Source organism: Scatophagus argus, chromosome 20 (genome assembly GCF_020382885.2).
Source record: "Scatophagus argus isolate fScaArg1 chromosome 20, fScaArg1.pri, whole genome shotgun sequence".
Lineage (NCBI taxonomy): Eukaryota > Metazoa > Chordata > Actinopteri > Scatophagidae > Scatophagus > Scatophagus argus.
Genome location: NC_058512.1, coordinates 10,006,370 through 10,026,530, shown reverse-complemented (window position 1 = coordinate 10,026,530; position 20,161 = coordinate 10,006,370). Strand labels below are relative to the sequence as shown.

At 40.2% G+C, this 20,161-nt stretch overlaps 1 protein-coding gene across 2 annotated transcripts; it reads right to left on the bottom strand.

Annotated features, from left to right (window-relative positions):
- Positions 1-6,110: 6,110 nt before the first annotated feature.
- On the bottom strand, positions 6,111-12,206 carry mpx (myeloid-specific peroxidase). 2 transcript variants are annotated; one of them, XM_046375788.1, is made up of 16 exons: positions 12,096-12,205; positions 11,896-11,961; positions 11,683-11,770; positions 11,305-11,480; positions 10,980-11,112; positions 10,497-10,623; positions 10,198-10,404; positions 9,746-10,109; positions 9,444-9,604; positions 9,085-9,343; positions 8,822-8,992; positions 8,482-8,719; positions 8,095-8,303; positions 7,914-7,936; positions 7,578-7,640; positions 6,756-7,036 (listed from the first exon to the last, which is right to left on the bottom strand). In XM_046375788.1, exons 2-16 carry the CDS (start codon positions 11,957-11,959, stop codon positions 7,028-7,030), a joined length of 2,292 nt encoding a protein of 763 aa, XP_046231744.1. In that variant the 5' UTR covers positions 11,960-11,961; positions 12,096-12,205; the 3' UTR covers positions 6,756-7,027. The 2 variants fall into 2 exon arrangements, with proteins under 2 accessions (XP_046231743.1, XP_046231744.1); XM_046375787.1 differs by lacking the exon at positions 7,914-7,936 and having other exon boundaries at positions 6,111-7,036; positions 12,096-12,206.
- Positions 12,207-20,161: the final 7,955 nt, after the last annotated feature.

Below are 20,161 nucleotides of genomic sequence, written 5' to 3'. Positions count from 1 at the left end.
TTGTGGAACGTCCCATTCACTCCCACACATTTACCCACATGTGCTCCTGGAAAGTTTCTTGTATAATGACAGTCTGAACTGAGCAGAGAATCTGGACCTGCTGAGGGTTGAAGGTCTTCCTCAGAGGGGCCTCAGTGGTTTTAATGAGGCAGGGTCTAGAGGTGGTTTCTCACTTTAGCTGCTCAAATTCATCCTGTCATTTCTACTCTGGTCACAAACCTGCTTCTCTGTGGTTTAAAGCGAAAGTTTGACATTTTGTCAAATCCACTCACTTGCTTTCTGGCAGAGAGTTAGACAAGAACATTGACACCATTCTCTGGAAATTGAGAAACAGCTGGCTCTGTCTAATGTAATAATACCACAAACTGTTGATTTTATACTTTAAATTTTGTACAGATTCAACAAACAAGATGCAAGCCAAGAGCCAAGAAATCTGTTTCTATCTTTCAAGTCTGCTGGCTGTAGCTTCATATTTAACAGCGAGATTGTAACAATCTTCTCTACACCAGAAAGGGAATAAACATGTTTCGATACGCTTCAGCTGAAGTGCTTGTAACGTGGCTGAACAGCATCTGACCATTTCTGTGACTTTCTGAAAACAACAATCTGACAATCACACTCGCTTCGCACACTGACCGACTGCGTCGAGATGAGGAAGTAGGCTGGATTTTAACTTCTCTCTCAAACTTTCTTTTACTTCTTCATACAACTACTCCTGACATTTTTCACACATACAAAGGAGTGAAACACCATAATTGCCTTTAAAGTGTGTGCTGTTATCCTCATTTGAGCAATGACTGCATTTTTATTATGACAGGCTTTGCTCCAACTTTTCAGGAGGCCCCGTCTCTATTCTCCCTCCTTCCTCTGCAAAGCTGCTTGGAACAGCTTTATCCACTTCTCCTTTGGACGTGGGTGGACAGCACGTCTCATGAACTAGTTTATTTAAAGGCCTGCGTAACATATTTCCTCAGTTAACCTTTGTGATATGAGTGATGCTGTCCAGTGAGAACAATTTGTGTAATCTCACATAATCACCTGCTGAGTTGTTTTTTTTTTCATTGCTCCTCACTTGGGTTTGAAATGTACAGGTCTGATTTTGGGGCTGCTTCCTTGTTTCGCCAGGCCATTATCACCCCACCACACTCAGATGAAACAGGTCATTTCAGTTTCAAACAAAATTGTGTTTGCATTCAGTGTTCAGTGAAACAGGTCGTCCACTAAGTGAAAGTTTGGTGGTTGCATATTTCTTTGTTACTGAGAAAATCTTAAAATGAAACCAAGTTTTCACAAGCTGTAAAACACAGTGTGATGGTGAGGGTATGAATCAACAAGAACCTTTACGATTCCACCCTGTCCCACCCAAACAAAAGCTGACAAAGAAATCAAGGACCAAGATCTGACTAAAAATACATAATAGTCTGAGAATGGGTTCTGTTTAATGGTAGAGTATACACTAGTTAAATCATGCTGTAAATTACAGTTAAAGCAGTTGAATTGTTCTTGGGTAACAGGGCACACATCATCTCACAGTCACGTGAGGTTACATTTCAGCTTGTGTCAGGGCAAACCAGTGCCAAGTGGAGTTATACAAGCTGCTGAAAATGAATCCTCCCTGCAGACCTGTATGAGTTGTTCAAGACATAGATGTCTGATATAGAAACAGGATGAGGATGCCAGCTGGTCCATCATTCAGTTAAACTAGCAGATGCATTTGTGAAACTGGGGATAATTACTATATGAGGCTTAAAAAGCAAAAAGAAGTGAATGAGAGATTTTTGACGCACACAAAAATCTTTCCAAAATGAATCACAGCAAGTTTTTCCTGTTGTGTCCTCAAAGATGTCCTCTAGCAGTTACATCCATTCAACTGTGGAAGGATTTGTCTCCAGTATAAAACAGCAGTAATGCCCTTTTTTAAAAAAAACAATTCATGATTCTGTTTTTGCTTTGAGGATGACTAACATGCACGCCTGTGATTCTGCATACCAACAGTTCCTCCAGAGAGTGAAAGCTATGTGTTCCTGGGCTGCCTCTTTTCTCTTCCTTCTAAAAGCAGACAGTCATATCCAGCTGTACTGGGTCACTGATGTTTTTCACTCGTAATTTACTGAACTTTCTCCAGTGCAGAGTCCTTTTTCTGCTCCAGCACGGGCAGCACAACATTCCCTCACACAGTTCAGAGACACATCTGCAAGGAATTAGCCAACTTCTTTTGTCCACGTTGCTGGAATTCACCCCCATTCCTGATTTTTGGGCACTAGACTGAGCTAAAAGAATTGGAATAAACCTACGTCTGAGTTGCAGAAGAAGGAGGAAAGGAAATAAAGTAGAGACAGGTCCTCCTGCATGAGCGTCATCATTTAGTAAAGAGGGGAGAAAAAAAAGATCTCCATCTTTTCATGATGCTAAATTTACCGTAAAACCAACACCAATTATTCAGCGCCATCACTGAGTCAACATTTGGCAGACTTTTGGCACTTTGCTTGGGGTATGAAGCCTACGTTTAAGCATTTACAGCAGCCAGTGTCTAGATTTAAGGCAGAGATAAATGTTAAATATGCTTTTATGAGCATGTAATCCATCACACCTTTGACATAAAATCAACATTACTTCAGGTTTGGTGGCTTCGTTTCTTCGAAAGGATTGCTGAAAAAATGTCAACCTCAGCTTGAAAAGAAGTAAATATTCATTTTTTACCCATTTATTCACTTTCATGTCCTCATTGTGATCTCATCACGGTCAAACAGGACCACACACATCTCTCAAAACGTCCATGGCACGGTCTGTTTCTTCTAATCTATTACCAAGACTCTTCGATCACATCCTACTTCTTAAACCACACACATTCTATCCCATAACATCTCTGCTTCTGTTAATCTCTTTTACAGCTCTTTACACTCTTTTGTTTCCTTCTAGTAGTAGATTTTCCCTCCACCCATTTGCAAAACTCTGCCTATTCAAATAAGGTCAGACTCAGCTCAGCTCTATGACAGAAGCAGACAATTCAAATATTTTCTCCTCTTTCATAAATACTGGGTTTCCATTACTCTTGGAGCACCAAGTTAGAGCTTGCACCACACACACACTCGCACACGCACACACACACACACAGAGTCGGAGGACTACGTGGCACTCTGCACATGCACTACAGACTCGGCAACCAGTAGGAGGAGGAGCACTTTATCAAGACACAACCCAGAAAACTTTACATTGTGCGATGATTCAGGCAGATGTTCTTTTTATTTTCACTCCCAGTATCTCCTCTCATCCCACAACCCCAGAGGTGCAGGGAGAAATTCCAGTTAATCCAGTGATAAAGTGATTTATTTGCTCCTCTATGAACTGTGATGTTGTATTAATTATTTTTAACAGTGCTTCATATGTCTCTGTATTTGCCAAGATAATAACAGAACAAGCTGCCTGGATAACAAAAATCACACTATAAATCAACTTTGTTTGGTTGAAGCCTCAAAACTGCAGTTTTAAAAAATTACCATGTGAAGTTATCTGATTTTTAGTCAAATTTAAACCTGCCGTAGTTGATTTCTTTGCTCACACAGGAAACAAGCTGTGAACTTAATGACAAACTAAATCAGATCAGTTTGTCATCTTGCTTATTCATGCTTATTCACTTTCTGACAGAGTTAAATGAGGAGATCGGTTTCATATGTGTACATTAAACATGGATCTGTAGCCAGCAGCCAGTTAGCTTAGCTTAGCAAAAAGACTTGCAGTGAGGGGAAACAACCAACTTGACTCTGTCATTTTAAAAATCCACCTAACAGCATCTATAATGCTAACTAATTAACATTTCATCTCCTTACTCAGACTATTTCTTGGCTGAGGTTTTTGAGGTTTTTGTTCAGTAGCAAGCCTGAGATGTGCTTGCTACAGAGGCAGGTTATGTTATCAGTGCAAAGAACTAGACTTGTTCTTTCCAGACTTAATGCTAAGCTAAGCTAACCTGACAGAAATGAGAGTGGTATCTACCATCTCATCTAGCTCTCTGCAATTTCCTAAAATGTCAAACATTTGCTTTAAAGACACAAACTCAGTGATTACTAGTGTCATTGCAAGAGAGTTTTGACTTCAAAACTCACCCCTGAGCCATCCTGCATTTGCATGTTTATTTCACCTCCGTTTCCTCTGGACGCCTTTAACAGTGTGAACACATGTAGCCCAGGTGGGCTGGAAAATATACAGTAAGTGAACCACAAGCATAAATGTTAGTGTGTTAGTTTGTCTATCCTACTTCCATACTCAGCTCATGGTGGGTTGGTTCCAGCCTTCTCTGAACTTTAATGACCGTGACACGATTAAAATAGTGAATACAATAAAACTGTGAAACTGAGGTAGAGCATTCGATGTAGCTCACAACTTGTTTTGACAACCTGCTTGCTAGCCTACTTCATATGAAATGAAAAGTGTGACTTTGATTGGAATAGATGCAGTGCTTTCGAGGCCTACTTGTGAATAATTCATTTTGTTTTAAAAAGAACAATGGCTCCATCTACAGGAGGCATTCAGTACATTATAATCATTTTGTTTTTCCATATAGACTAGTGATGTAAACATTAAAACAAAACTATGCAAAACAATACCCTAAAGGACATCTTCAGTTCCTTCTAAGCTGGGCTGAGCCACAAAGCTTCACCAGTTGCGGTACGGCAACAAACAACAAGGATGAAAACAGGCAGAGACAAAACACATAGAAACAAAACAGCAGCTGCACCAAGGAGTGGAGTCCAGGAATTTGGAGAGAGGGCCACCCACTGTGGTGTACTGTGAGGCCCCAGGTCAGATACGCATATCTGAGTGCGGTTACCATCTTACATGTAGTCCAGTAATTAGGGCAACAGAGCATCAAGGAATCTGGCTTCTTTGACAAGTTAGTGGGCAGGAGGAAAGGAGAAAACTAAATCTGCCACAATCTGTCTCCCACTTTGGCACTGATGCTCCAACAGTGGATCAAGAACAAAAACATATAAGGGCTTAGACCAAGGCCTCACTTCAGTCAAAAAAAAAAGCAGAAAACTGCAGTGCGGTTGGAGAGAGCGTCGTCACCTGAAGCTCGGTATCATCAGCACCAATGAGCTTGTAGTGGACTACAGTGCTTCAAATATGGATGTTACCGCGAAGAAGATACAAATTCTGAAACATGGATGCTTCACGCACATATTCAACCCAGCGACACGGAAGATCTATACAATCAACACAGCTTCAAGGTGGACACCACAGATTCGTGTCACCAATTCAGCATCTGACCAAATGTGAAAGATGGTCCCCATTGTGCTGCTAAAAAGTGTTTTAGCAGAGATGTCACAATGAAATTGACCTTTGACCTTTTGGACAGAAAATGTCATCAGTTTATCATTTTTATCCTATTACTTATGTGAGTCAAATTTTGTCATAATTTGTGCATGAATTATTGAGTTATGGCTTAAAACGTGTTTTTTGAGGTCACAGCGACTTCAACTTTTTTCAACACCAAAATCTAAACATTTTTTTGTGCCAAATCTGAAAAAATTCCCTCAAGGTGTTCCTGAGATATCAGGTTCACAAGAATGAGTGTACACTGAGTGTACATATGAGTATGTAATGACATTTAAAACGAGAACCAAAAGTCTCTCTTGGGTCAAAACTGTTTCAAAAAAAGCTGTTGTGTACAAACAAATACAAAAACAACTTCTAACAAATACACAACGAGTAAGTCCTTCCCCCTCAACATTTAAAAGTCAGTGTCATTGATAACAAAATGAATTGTTAATTTTCAGCCAATATTGCAGTACTGAAAGTTCAGACAACTTCTGATTTGTAAAAAGCACCCAGGAAGTGTGCCAAACTGTGTAATCACAACATCACGGCACCAAAAAGGAAACTGGTGTAAAATGGTGGATGCAGCTTTTTCAATGTCACAGCCCACACAAAATGACTCACTTCACTATCCACTTGTTCCGATAACTTTTGGGAAGTCTAAAAGAGCCAAATGATGAAATAGTTTTTATCCCCTTAAGTTAGCACAGGGCTAAACTGGATTTTTTTTTTCTTTTTAGATTATTCTGAATTAATTCTTTATGTGTCATAAATAAGAACACATGAACACATCATTTTGCTGTGGCTCAGTGTTTTTTTAGTTTATTGATTGAATTCTGAATACAACAGATTTGGAAGTTACAGTAAAACAAGCCTCACAGGCACGAGCACGACACACAACATTTTCAAGGCATGCTTAAATTTCATCGATGCATAAAATATTCATAATAAGAGCAAATATCACCATCACAGTGCACCACGGACTGAATTAACTAGTAGACTGCGTACTGTAACAGTTTGTTTTCACATTTCATGGTAAAAGGCTGCTAAAAAAATGCGTTCATATTTTTAAAAAACTGCATAAAGTGTATAGTTGTATGGTGTGCCCTAGTCTGGTTGATTGCCCCAAACAGTGAAAAATGAATTATCAATAACATATACTGTTATTAACCTGATTAATGTAACATAAAGTGCAGAGAGCACCTGAAGCAGAGGGACTGCTGGTGCGTTAGATGAAGGCAGTTCAGAGCAAAGAAGAAGAAGAAGCTTTGGTGTCACACAGTGAAGAGCAGGTGTCCCGAGAAGAAGCTTTCAGTGCTCAGGCCGGTGGTCCCGCCGGCGGCATCCAGCCACACTTTGTCTCCCGCCTCCAGCCACAGCACAGTGTCCCCTGATGACAAGTGGCGTCCTCCCTGATACACGCTGCCACTGCGCAGCACCAGCTCTTTGTTACGCCACAGGTCCACACTTCTGGCACTGATGAGGGACGAGCAGAGGAAGCTGAACTGATAGACACCGGGGATGACGCATGTGAACAGGCCAGTCTTAGTGCTGTAAAGGTTCTGTTTGTTGTAGATGACCTGTTGGAAATGAATGATTTTCTCGGAGGAGGAGCTGTACTCGCCCAAGCGGACAGAGAAGGCAGATTGCGGCTGAGAGGAAGTCAAGTTGAATGCTGGCAGTCCTGGAGGGCCTCTTGGGCCAGGGGGTCCTACTGGACCTGCACAGAAACAAAAGCATAGATTATTTCAGAATACCTTGAAAACTCACAGCACATTGTAGGCCTCTAATCCTTATTTTTTATGAATTATCCAGAAATGGAAATTATTAGCACATTTACTCATTGACTGTATACTTCTGAGATATTTGTACTATACTTGAGTATATCCCTCCTTTTTCTACTACTTTATACTTCTACTCTGCTACATTTTATATAGAAATATTGTACTTTTTATTCCACTGTTACCCTTACCCATATTTAAACTACCAAGTATTTTTGTATTTAAGATATTTAATTTTTGTTGGCTTCCACATAAATTAGCATACACGTCCTAGCTGAGCAATACTAATTAAGACTTTGTTGTTTGTGTTCATATATTTGTTGTGTTGAGTATAGCCTGCTTTGTTACCCTTTCAAATAATGCATTCAGAATAAAGTATTGTTATGATAATGTTTTTGTTAAACTGCTGTGTGTGTGGTAAAATTGTTTTTAAGCTATTTGGACTTACACTGTACTAAAGACTGAAAGTGAATATACTACCTCGTTGTCCTCGATACCCCCTAGGTCCTCTTGGTCCTCTTGGTCCAGGGGATCCTCCTGATTCTTGTGTTTGAAAAAGATGTATTAGTTTAACTTAATTACCCTCATAATGTAAGGATTGTTATTGATTGTTATTTTTAAATGTGTTTGTTTTAGTTAACCCTGAATGGCTTCTTTTGTAGTAAAGAACGCCTTCACCAAGATGACATGTAGTAAAGAATAACAGGTGATAAATTATTTGAATCTGCACTTTTTAGGAGGGCGTATAGCTTAACAGTCCAATTAAAATGTGACTACCACTTGTTAGTACATAAAAGCCACTTCTTTTCCACTTACTTTAGAACAGCTATAACCTGGGCCTGCAAGACCAAACACCCCATGTGAAGAACGATTTCCATACAAGCCATTGGAGAAGAGAAAAAAAAAAAACACCAGGTTAAACTCAGAATGAAAAATGATGAGTCCTCCCTCCCCCAAGGTCATAAACTTTAATCCAGCCATGTTTCACCTAAGTTACCTGAACAGGGTCTCTCCCTCCAGGGTAACAGGTTCAAGCGCCTGATGCTGGAGCAGCGGACGAGCCTGTTCCTGTTTGAGAGGATGCTGAAGGCATCAGTGGGGACAGATGTGATACCGGTGTTGTCACAGATGATCCTGGACAGGGAGGCTGTGGACAGAGCGGCTCTCTGACTTGGGGTGAAGACACCCGGATTCTCATACCACAGCCTGATTGTTTCAAGCAAAAAGGACAAGGGAAAGAGATTTGTACCATCAGAGACTGTATCTAAAATGCATCTATTGTGTGAAAACAGCTACTGTACAAATAAAAACACAGTAGCTCCAAATGATGTCACCAGTGCAAGACACAGATCATCCATCTTTATATGTCACCACGCATACTGACCTGTCGCCCTGGCGGATCCTCTGGAACTGTGTTGCAATGAGGCAGGAAAACAGAGGCCCCACGCGGCCACCACGGACAAATGGCTCTGCCACGCCTCCCAGCCAGACGTCAATGTTTTCAGGGGTGCCATAGAGCTGCAGCAGCCTGCGAGCCAGGTCACTGTTGTTCAGGACCTGAGCAAGCTGTGCCTGGTTCCTGGGCTGTGAGAGGCCACAGAACCTGCGCCAGGCATTGTAGCCTAGAGGAGAAAGAAACAAGTTAGTGAATGAGGGCAATTCAGAAAGAGATGAAACAACTGGAGGAAAATTTATAAAGCTGAAAATCAGAGAGAGGGATGTACCAGCCAAGCCGTGGTCACGTCCTCTCTCCATGTTGAGAGAGCCCAGATCCAAAGCCAGATGCTGCACAAACTGGAACAACCTCTCCCTCAGAGCATCCACCATCATGTGATCCTGAGTGTTCAGTTTAGCTGGACGGCCGATCAAACCACGCAGCAGAGGGTCGATGCCACCTGAACATTCAAATAAAAATTAGGGTGATTAGGGTCACTCTATTAAGATAGAGTGACTAATAAGTTGCGCCACTCCGTTATGTACAGCCTACCCTCAAAGACAACTCTCCAGGGGGTGAAGAAGGCCTTGAACAGGGGGACACTGGGGAACTGGGAGTTCTCCCTGTAGTTTGCATCCAGACGGGATAAGACTGGCTGGATAGCCAAGTGGGCAAAGCGGTAAGCTGCTGTCGCAAAGACGTTAGAGATGCTGGGGTCAGTGTTGGGGTTGTAGCCAGGGTAACGACCAAGCTGTCTGCGCATCGCATCAGTGCCCACAATGTGTGGCAGATAGTCCCTGAACACAAACACCTGAGAGAGACAGAGAGATTTATTTTAAATAAAAGAGAGTGGAGTGTATGACTCATGCTTTGGAGACTAGAGACCTGTTTTGACTTTCAGGTTTAGCTACCTGTGTGTAGGCACCCATGATCTTGCGGGTCTCTTGGTAAACGGTCTCACTGTCCCAGTGTGGGTTCAGTCTCTTCAGTTCACGAGCCAGGCGGTTATGCTCACGCATGAACAAAGTGTGAATGGATGTCAGAGCGATGTTCTCGTCCACGCGGACATCACCTAAAAGAAAGAAATATACACATCAAGATAACAAGAAGACTCGATTTGCTATATATCTTCTAGCCAGCTTCTCTTTTGTTTGGCTTAGTTAATATACTTTTTGTATTTAACATTTATGATGATATTGATGAGAAGACTAACCTGCGATGAAACAGGGTACCTCTCTGGCGTTGGTGTCGTTAGTGACTCTTCTGCGAGTGGCACACATGTTCACCTGGAGAGGATGGAAGGGCAGCAGCTCACGCCCATTGTCTCTAAACTCGGTGTTCACACGCAGCAGGCCATTATCGTTTTCAAGGTCACGAAGAAACTGGGCAAGTTTATCCTCGGAGCCGTACACTTGGCTGAGATCCAGGAAGGCTGTCAAAGCATTGATCTGCTCTCTCTTGTTGGGTTCTCCACCAAAATTATAGGCCGAGTTTCCCGTTCCGCAAACAGGAGCAGATCTGAATGCTGGGATGCAGCTGTCTGGGCGAGAGGGCAAGCGGGGGTCGCCAGGAGGAATCTGTTTGTATGAAAAGAGAGGCCAAAAGGTTATGGAGAGAATCAGTGAATACAGCATTTTAGTGTTTGGGCTTGAGTTTCAGACCGACCCTGATGGGGATGCATGGCTCAGTTCTCTCACAGCTCTCGTCACAGTTCAGCCCATTGCTGAATGAGCGGATGCTGGGGGAGAACGGCGTGAAGGTGAGGTCATGATCGTTCCATTGGCCAAACAAGGTCACCATGTGAGTGAATTCTCCGTCGTTAACCACACCTGCATCGGTTGTGCTTAGGATGTTGTTCGACACCTGTCGCACCTGAAGGTGAAGGAGAATTGTGCAGTTTTAAATTTAAATCAGCATTTATGTATGTTGATCAAAATGAAGTGGGTGGAATTTCAAGGCTGTACCAGTGGGAGCCAGAAGTTGTTCACTGTTTGGTTTCTGAAGCCTTTCGGTTCAGAGACACCATCCTCATATTCGGATGGTAGCCAGCGGGTGAAAGGGGTGTTGGAGGCTCCGAGGCGAGGGTTTTGTCTAAAAGCAAGGAAGAGATGTGCAGATTTGGAAACACTGCTTGAGAAAGCGAAGTGTACACATCTTCTGCGGTGTATGGCCTAAGATGTCTAGATGTATTTCATAATCATTTTCTCTGAACGCAAGCACCTCTCAATCCAACAGACCCTGTTTCCATCAATTCGACATAGCTTGCTTTTGGAAAGAAACCCTACAACTGCTTTTCTGTCCCACAACATATATGCAGGACACTGTCATTTTGGAAAGCACAAAGTCACGGTATGTTAATAAGAATGCATGTAAAAGTTCTAATATCTATGTTTTTATGTTAAAGATGGAGTTACAAGAGTCAAAATACAGAAAAAGCTGCTACTTACAGGTTGTTGCAGAGACTGGTGATTGTGCGATACTTGTTCAGATTTTGCGTGGTGCGGCATTGTGGAATGCGGACTCGACCTGCACACCCAGATATTTCAGAGAGCTTTCTCAAGTCCTCTGCAGAGAGCAAATCTGAAAAATGGGAAAGACACATCTGATGGATTCACAGTGTGTATGCACATCTATGTGTAGTCCCAGCCCTGAAGTGATCCACTATACCCAAACATGACCAGGAAATGCTGTCACAAAAACACTGAGAGAACACTGTGGGCACTGTGTTTGTGTCTGTATGTGACATCTTTGTTTGGGTGCTGCATGTCTGACCTGTTGCGTTGAGTGAGCGCTTGTGCACACGATGCACCCTCTCGTGCAGCAGACGGAGGGTTTGCGCCATGTAGTCTGCAGATCTCACAGCTGAGCGTGTGTCACCACGAGGCTGCTTCATTAGACGAAGGGCGTCGTGAGGGCTCACCACCTCCCTGCGGACTCGTCTCAGACTCCTGGTGGAGAAAAAGTCACACAGTTGAACAATAAATTCCAAATTGTGGTTTGGTTTCTGCAGCGTTTTATTACAATTACCGAGCTACAGAATTGCCGTACCAAATTGCTTGCATGCTAAGCAAAAACCCTTTCAGTGAACGTGTATGTTGAATTCATTTGAGAGATAATTATTATCTGAAATAACCCACAAGATCAACTCACTCTTCTCTGGAGAATGTGTAGGCATCATCTACAAGATTTTTTGCCTCTTGAAAACATCTTTTAAGTAATGGACTGCCCAGATATTCGCCTGCAAAGAAACAACACACCCATCATATAATTCATCAGAATTATCTTAAACTGTGCCAGTGAGGAAACAGAAAAATTCAGATATAAAATTAGAAGTGTGTCCACAGCCTGATGGTTGCAGCCTACCTGCTGGTTTGGAGTGAGTAGGCACCAGGCTGATGCCCAGCACAAGAAGGACAGAGAGAAGCATCTCTAAAACACAACACACAAAAGTCAATATAAAAACTATATTCACTGTATTTGTCAGATGGCGTGCAAAAAAAATACTTCTGAAGCACCATGTAACATGAAAGATATCCAAGCACAAGAAAACAGAATCTCATTACCTGTGTCTGTGCAGATAGCTGTGAAGGTTTCAGATGCTCTTGGTTACCAGGAGGTTGTGATGCTGTGTCGAACATCTTCGCTGCTCCTTATATTGTGCGAGGATATCAGGCCTCGCCCTGTGGGTTGTCCAGGTGAAGCTACAGTAAAGACCATTTCCTTCTTCCTTCTTTCTGTGCTGAAGGAAATCCTTTTCTTATCAGTTATTGTTCCCGATTAACTGATAGGAATGATATTCTTATTTACTATATTTGATTTATAAGTAGCATGACAGGTTTTTATCAGTAACGCTAATAAAATCGGTCATTTCAGCAGTCAGTGTAATATACTTGTGATTATTGTGGTGGTTGTTTTTTTGTGCATTTTATGAATTGATTGAATGAATGATTAAACTTCTTGTTACAAATTTTGATATCTGTGTTTTTAAGGGATGGAAATTATTGGGTCTACATTTTATTTAAACCTGATCTTTGTGTATATCACACATGCACATCATTCTTTTCATTGTATTATTTGACTTCACCGGATCCATTTGTTTCTCACTGCATAAAATGTTTTGAGTCCGATTTGTTGGAAGACATTTTGAGCTTTTTGATATTTTTGTGCATATTTTTTTTTTTTTTTGATTGAGCGGCAATATGACAGGATTTGTTAATGGTGTTGCCATTTTGTGGCTGAAGGCCGTCGGTGTTACCACAGAGAAACTGATGAACTTGAGAACGATTGTGAAAAGAGGAAGAAATTTACACTTCATAAAAGTAAGAGTTATTCCTCTGAGTTCAGCCTCTAAATGAAATGAGAAATCGTGTATCTCTCTATCTTTTTTGTTTTTAGCAAATTTAGGTTACTAGTTCAACTCAGTGCTTTATTAACCAACCAAAGCTGTTAACCACAGAGCAGTGTAGGTAAATAAGTAATAGGTTGTATTTGTGAGACATCGTTGTGCAATGAGGAAAAGGAAAGATAGATATACGGTCAGACATAAGTTTACTTTGAAACTGTGTGTTTGGGTGGGGAATCCTGTGGTTACTGCATATACCAAGGCTTTTTCATTGTTGTCAAGCAAAATTGTCACTGATAACAAATCAAGGGAAGGTTGAGAAAAGGCCAATGAACCATGAAGAACCCAACTTACAATAAATAAGTGACTGTCACTGACATAATGATTAATATGTTTGAGAAAACATTACATCACCTATATGGCCATGTACTATTTTTAGACAACAACAACTATTTTTTTTTTTTAAAAAAAGTAACAAATATTAAAAATACTAACTGTGAGAAACAAACAACATAAAGTACACTATATAGCCAAAAGCATTGGGACACCTGACCTGACATTATATTCTAAATGCATAGACAGCTTTACAGCTTCCACTCTTCTGGGCAGGCTTTCCATACATAAGACTTTGGAGTGTTTCTATGGGATTTTTTGCCCATTCATGCAGCACAACATTTGTGAGGTCAGACACTGATGTCGGACCAAAAGGCCTGGCTCACAATCTTCGTTCCAGTCCATCCCAAAGGTGTTTGGTGGGGTTGAGGTCAGGGCTCTGCGCAGGCCAGTCAAGTTCTTCCACACCAAACTCATCCAATTTGGGGCCTTCCCCAAACTGTTACTACAAAGACATAGCATTGTCCAAAAAGTCTTGGTATGCTGAAGCATTTATATTTCCCTTCACTGGAAGTAAGTGACTGAGCCCAACCCCTGACAACTAGCTCAATAAAGAGGTCTGTCTGAATGCTTTTGTCTATAGTGTATTGAAAGACAGATCATAGCATTTAATTATGACTCTTCTGACTGAATGTGCTGAATTAGAAGGGAAGAGACTTGAATGTTCGATCAGCCTTTCATTTAAACTAAAGTGAGACACAAAAAACCACAGATTTCAAAAATGGATTTGGAGTTGCACAAAAAATCCCTCTTTGCTTTAATATTATTCATAAACAAATTTTAAGTATACAAATTTTAATATTGCTTCATTTGCCACAATAGACATAGTTAAAAAGTGGAGGAACAGATTGCATATTATACATTTCATCACTTTCATGCAGGAGAAAGAATATTTTGAACCACTTATTACTCATTAATTTCAGCGAGACGTCAGTTTGTCTTTTTAACAGAGTGCTGGGTTCAAATCATTGTGTTTGCAACATTAACAGGAAAGTTGCACTATATATGCGGTTCATCAGAACACAAAAAAAAGAAAGAAAAAAAAGAAGCAGAAATTAACAGCAGTGGCTGAAACATTGTTGGTCAACCAACCACAGGGTTCAGCAAGAAAGGGGTGAGCTGTCGGTTGTATTTGACAGGAGCGTGCTGTTGGGAAACTGTGCTTTTACAATCAACCAATTATTCTGCACAGCCATAAGAACAAAACTTGTTTAAGCAATAACAGATTCAAATTGGCAGATACCAGGCTGCTCCAACAATGTCTCATAGATCTGTTGGTAATTAGTGAATTCCAGATGATCCAGGAAGCAGAGCTGTTTTGGACACTGCATGAGTCATTTATGCCATTTCTGATAACAATAACTTAGTATACAAAGTTGGACAATGCAGACTTCACCTATTCCATGAACAAAATAAGGAAGCAGTAAACTTAGCACTGGAGACAATAAAGTCCAGGCGTCAGTCAGATTACACACCAAAAGGAGTTTCCAACATGCAGGAAGTGGGGCTTTTTCTATTACTGATGAGATGTTTTCAGTCATTTGAATCAAACCCTTTTTTATGAATGCATGTAAAAAGCTAGAGAACAAGTGAAGGAGCCTAAGTGTTCATCCATGTGAAACAGTGAGGGCTCCGTGAGCAAATATGAAATAGTACTGAACAGAATCAGTTCTGCAGGAAACATCCGTGGATAAAAGAAAGAACTGTCAGTAAAAGGGCAGAGAAAATTGCTCCTTCATTTGGCAGACGTCCTGTCTGAGTTCAACTCACTCACGCAATCGAACATTAGCTGGCACAAACGGTTGAAAAGTTTCATTGCAAGAACCCAAGTACTTTTTCTTGGAAATCGCAAGTCTTTGTTCAACAGGTTTAACAGCCAGCACCTTTACTGAAACCTGAAGAAATATTTAGCCAATCTCATGCCATCAAATAAACAGCAATACATTAGTATTACAGTATAGCATAAGGTTATACTGTTATAGGGGTTATATAAAGCTGTGTTATTTTCATTTTTAGTGTCTTGCTTAAGTCAAAGCCAGTTTGAGGAACACAAAACCGCATCTTTTTCACTGCTGTAGGCCTCGTCTTAGCCTCAGAATTCTAGTCAGTGTGAGAGACCGCTCGTGATTGTCATCATTTCTCACAAATTCATATATTTTTGCTTTGTAATCACATGAAGTCGAGCCATGTGATTAAGCCAAGCTCCAACCTGAAGCTGTCGGGTTCTTCGCTTTTCTTTAATTACCCATTTACATTTGGATGAACAAGTTTTATCAGATTTTATCACTGGTCGCACAAGTAACACAAGAGTTATTGAATTTTTGTTTCCTGGTCAGTGAGCGACTGGTAAATATCAAAGGGTTGACTGAATATTTAATCTGCCAAAGTGTCGAATGAATTTATTGTCCAGGCCACAAAATTTAATAGTACAGGGTTAAAAGGAAAATATGTTCTGTAGTGTTTGTACTTCAATATTTGTGCACATATTCAACTCAGCTATTTATTTAACTGGCAGTCTAAATATTTCTGTGGATAATTTGGCTTTGCATATAACACATTTTGCAAGAGTGTGTCATGGGTCATTAGACCAGATTTTGTTTGGGTGGGGTGTGTTTGGTGGTGGATTGCTCCTTATATTTGTGTTTTTGTGGTACTTTGCTTTTTTTTTTTGCTATTTCTTTAGGTGTTGTTCATTTTTCAAAATAAGTACCGTTCTTAGAAAAGCCTTTGATGTGTGCGCCTGAGGCCTCCACCTGACAGCATTTTTACTCTCAGTGACAGAGCAGCCACACCTATTTTTCCATATGTCTCACAACTGAAACTAATGATAAAGCTGATGGTTTCAATGAGGTTACCTTTTCACCTCTGGACCTTTCAACATCTGATTGTCTGCTTTCCTGCATCTATTCAGACACCACAGACGCACAGCAGTTTAACCGTATTTCACTAGGAGCTCTTAACTTCTTAAACTTGCACTTCTTAAACTTCTGTTGCAAACTGCGAGCCAGGAGGAAGCAGCGGTGGGCAGAATGCCAAAGCAATATGACAAGTTAAGATAATAGCAACAAAAAAAATAGTAAGAAATACCAGTGACATGGAAAATGATGAGGAAGAACCCAAGCGATGAACAAAAAGATTGTCATTTAATCACACCTACTATTATTCTAAGTCAGCTGCTGTGAAGCCACATACCTAGATAACTCAAAAGCAGATGAGGACAAGTGCTAAAACTTTCTATTGTTTGTCTCTTTCAGCACCTCTTGAATCTTTTACTTCCCCTTAAAGTGTATTATAGGCTGGTTACCTCACCATGTACACAACAGGAAGTACAATTCTGTGTTGTAAAGGGGCTCAAATAACCAATATCGGAGTAGCAAAACAAACATCAAAAATGTCGTTCTGCACAACTTAGTTTATATTACTGTACAATATACAATTACCAGGTAGGAAGAAGCACCTGAGACCTGCTGTAGAGTTTTGAATTACTGTAATGACAACTTTGTGCTACCATAATCTACTGGTCATAAAGATAAGCTAAGGGAGACGTTTGAGAAATGTTTTTTGAAAACAAGATAAATGAGAGTCAGTCATACAGGCACTCGCTTCATAGGGCAGGGGGACATTGCACAATAATTGTACAATTCAAAAGTCAATGCTAGGGCACCGGGCAGATTAAGACCAACAGCGTAAAATGAACTAAAATATTGTGAATGAAAACATGAAAACATAAAATTTACCTCAACATTCGATCCTTTTGAACATGTGTCAGTACACAGAAAACCATATCAGATACTTTCGTTCTTGCTAGAACTGCCCTGAAGTTGCCCATTTTAATACTGACTTCTGTGGTCTTTACTTTGTGCGTAAAACTGAAAATGTAAGTTAAGTACAACTTGGAGGGAAATATTTGTCCTCTCATTATGTTCATGTCCACATGTTCCTTCAGCCATTTCCTTATTAAAGCTGTGGAGGTGTGCCTCCTTGCTTCCTGTGGACGGAACTGAAGTGAATGCTACCCATGCAGTGAAGGAATGCACATGTACATGAACAAACACAATATCTCTTTGTCCTGAACACAGATAGCACTGCATGGAAAATATGCAAACTTACCTAAGTCTGTATTTTACAAATAAGACAGAAAGAAGCAGTCATGTTTGAGAAGCTGCATTCAGTGAGCATTTTCGCTTTGTTGCTTTATAGTTATCAATCTAAATCAAGACATTTTCTGTAAATAAATTTATTGGTTGATTGACTGGTTTATTTATTTATTGATCAATTTATTGAATGATCTATTATAAAATTTAATTCAGTCTTCTGTTAAGGCAGGACTTTCACGTATTTCTTTTGACAGATTAACAAAATAAAACATACAACAACAGATAAAATATCTCCAGAGTCCTCTTTTTCCGGAGTGGCACTAAACATATGTGGCGCTGTGGTATATTTCTAAGTAAGTTATGATGAGCTAAAGTTATAGTATGCACTGCAATATGATAGCATGAAGTAGTCATGTTATGTTTCCATTAAGATTGAAAGAAAAGAAAGATACAGCTGTATTAAAAGGATACAACTGGTTAAGGGCCTGTAAGCTATAGAAGGTAAAACTGTAATTGTGAAACTGTTTTATGGTAGTGAAACACTGTCTATGATAGCCATACACTGTCAATGTAATCTCATTTTAACTGCTGTAAACCTGAAAAAGAACATTTATTGTAATCCTGCATAAAACAATTATTTTTATAAAATAGCACAGAAAGAGGCCTGGAGATAATAGTGACTGGTGCCAGCTGAAGGCAGCTCAGAGAGGAGAACTAATGGTGTAAACTGTGCTAAGAAGCACATAAAAAATAATAATAAAATAATAAATAAACAGGTGCAAAGATAAGGCCAGTGTAAACTGTGCTAAGAAGCACATAAAAAAATAATAATAAAATAATAAATAAACAGGTGCAAAATAAGGCCAGTGGAAAGTCCCCAGGAAACCTAGGGCAGGCCTACCTAATGGTGTAAAAAGTCACCACCCAATCCAGGACAAAAAGAGAAACCTATTGGTGTAATAAAAACAAAGTTGGCAAAAGGGATGGACAATAGGCGTGGAAAGGTCCAAGCCCAATGTGAAGCCACCAGTCATTTTGTGAGAGACCCTTCATGTGTACCTAGTGTGCTTTGTGAACGGTTTTTCCCTTTTTTGCCGGCATTAAAGTCTTTGCTGCTCAGAATCCTGTCTCCTGTTGATGATTCTACTGGACTTCGAGGGAAGATTTTCCTGAACAATTTGACACAATTAAAACTTAGAAATTATTGTGGTGTGGCTTTGAGTCTCCGCTCTGAGCCTACACGACAGCGCCCCACGTATGATGACCTTTCAACACTAAACTATTATGTGTTGCTGCATTACGCTGACCACAACATAGCTTGCTAAACATTGCAGACAAAATGATATCTAATCTGCAAACAAAAGGATTGTTGAAAACATACTGCATGAAAACACTGACTGTACCAAAGAAAACCTTTGGCAATTATTCTGTGCACTTTTTACTCACTGTGATTATGATTATGATTGATGTCGTCAATCAATTTGTTGATTCCAAAATAGGAAGTGCTACTATGACTGTGGGATATGAGGATGTGATCATTTTTACACCCTCTTTGTACTGAGGTCTACTTCTGCCTTCACCATTTTATGCTTTTCCATTAATGCTTTCATTTTAACTTTGCATTTGCATAACTTTGCAACTGCTGTACTAATGACACGAAGGAATCAAACTGAATCTGGTACATGACCTTAAAATGCGACCACTTACATCTGCTTTATGCATCTGATACAAAACCTACTGTAGTGAATGCCAGCTGTGCCTGTTCAAGAAAACCTCATTAGCAGATCAGACTTATCAATATGAATTATTTATCAGGGACGCTTAGCAACTATTTCACTTGAAACCACAAATGTCGACTTCATGGTGGCGCTAAGTCAGGGGAACAGCAAAGTCATTAGCTGAAGACTTGAGGGCCATGGAAGTCTGTATAAAATGTTGTGCAAATATATTATTTAGATGTCAAAATATTTCATTTCTACTGCACTGTATGTTGTTTTTAGTCCTTTTATCTCAGCGTGCTGGAGTTCAAATACATACATGGCACAGGCTGGCAGCCACATGCACTGCTATCTGCTACTGTGTCTTATTTTAAGCTACCACTAGGAGTCGCCAGAACAATATACTCACATCTGTAAATAAGGCAGGGAGGTCAATGGATATGTACTAAAAAAAATCCTCAGTCAAAAATCTTCACCCCTACACAGTGCAGGGACCTTAAATGCTCAAATAAACGACAAACATAACCTACAAGTTTACCAGAAGTTAATGATTATGAAAGCATAAAAATCAGATTCAGTGGCTTACGATAGGTTTAAAAAGACATTCGACAATGAGATTGGTGGTAATTTGCCGATACAATGAATTCTGGGAGGTTGAGAGGGCTGTTTCAAAGCAGATAATAGCAAATCATAGGTGTCACCTCTCAGACAAAAAGTGAGATCAGAGGTGAGTATGTGGTGAAATAATCACCATGGCAACAAAACCTTTATCAACATATCACCAACTGTGATCGTCCTGGGATCCATCTGTGTTAATGTTCTGAAGTGAAGAAGCTGATATTGTACAGACAAAACAACACATGTGTTACAGCTAAAATTATTAATATACTTTAATTGACCTTTAATATAATCACCTTATATCTAAACACATCTGAACTCAACTTTTAGCATCCTGCTGTGAGGAACTGAAATATGAAACTTGACTAATATTAGCTTTTTGAGACACAGAGAAAAAAAGAAACGGTTCCTCTATGCTGAAAAGAAATCTTATCATACAGACACGAGGCTGTTTTCACCCC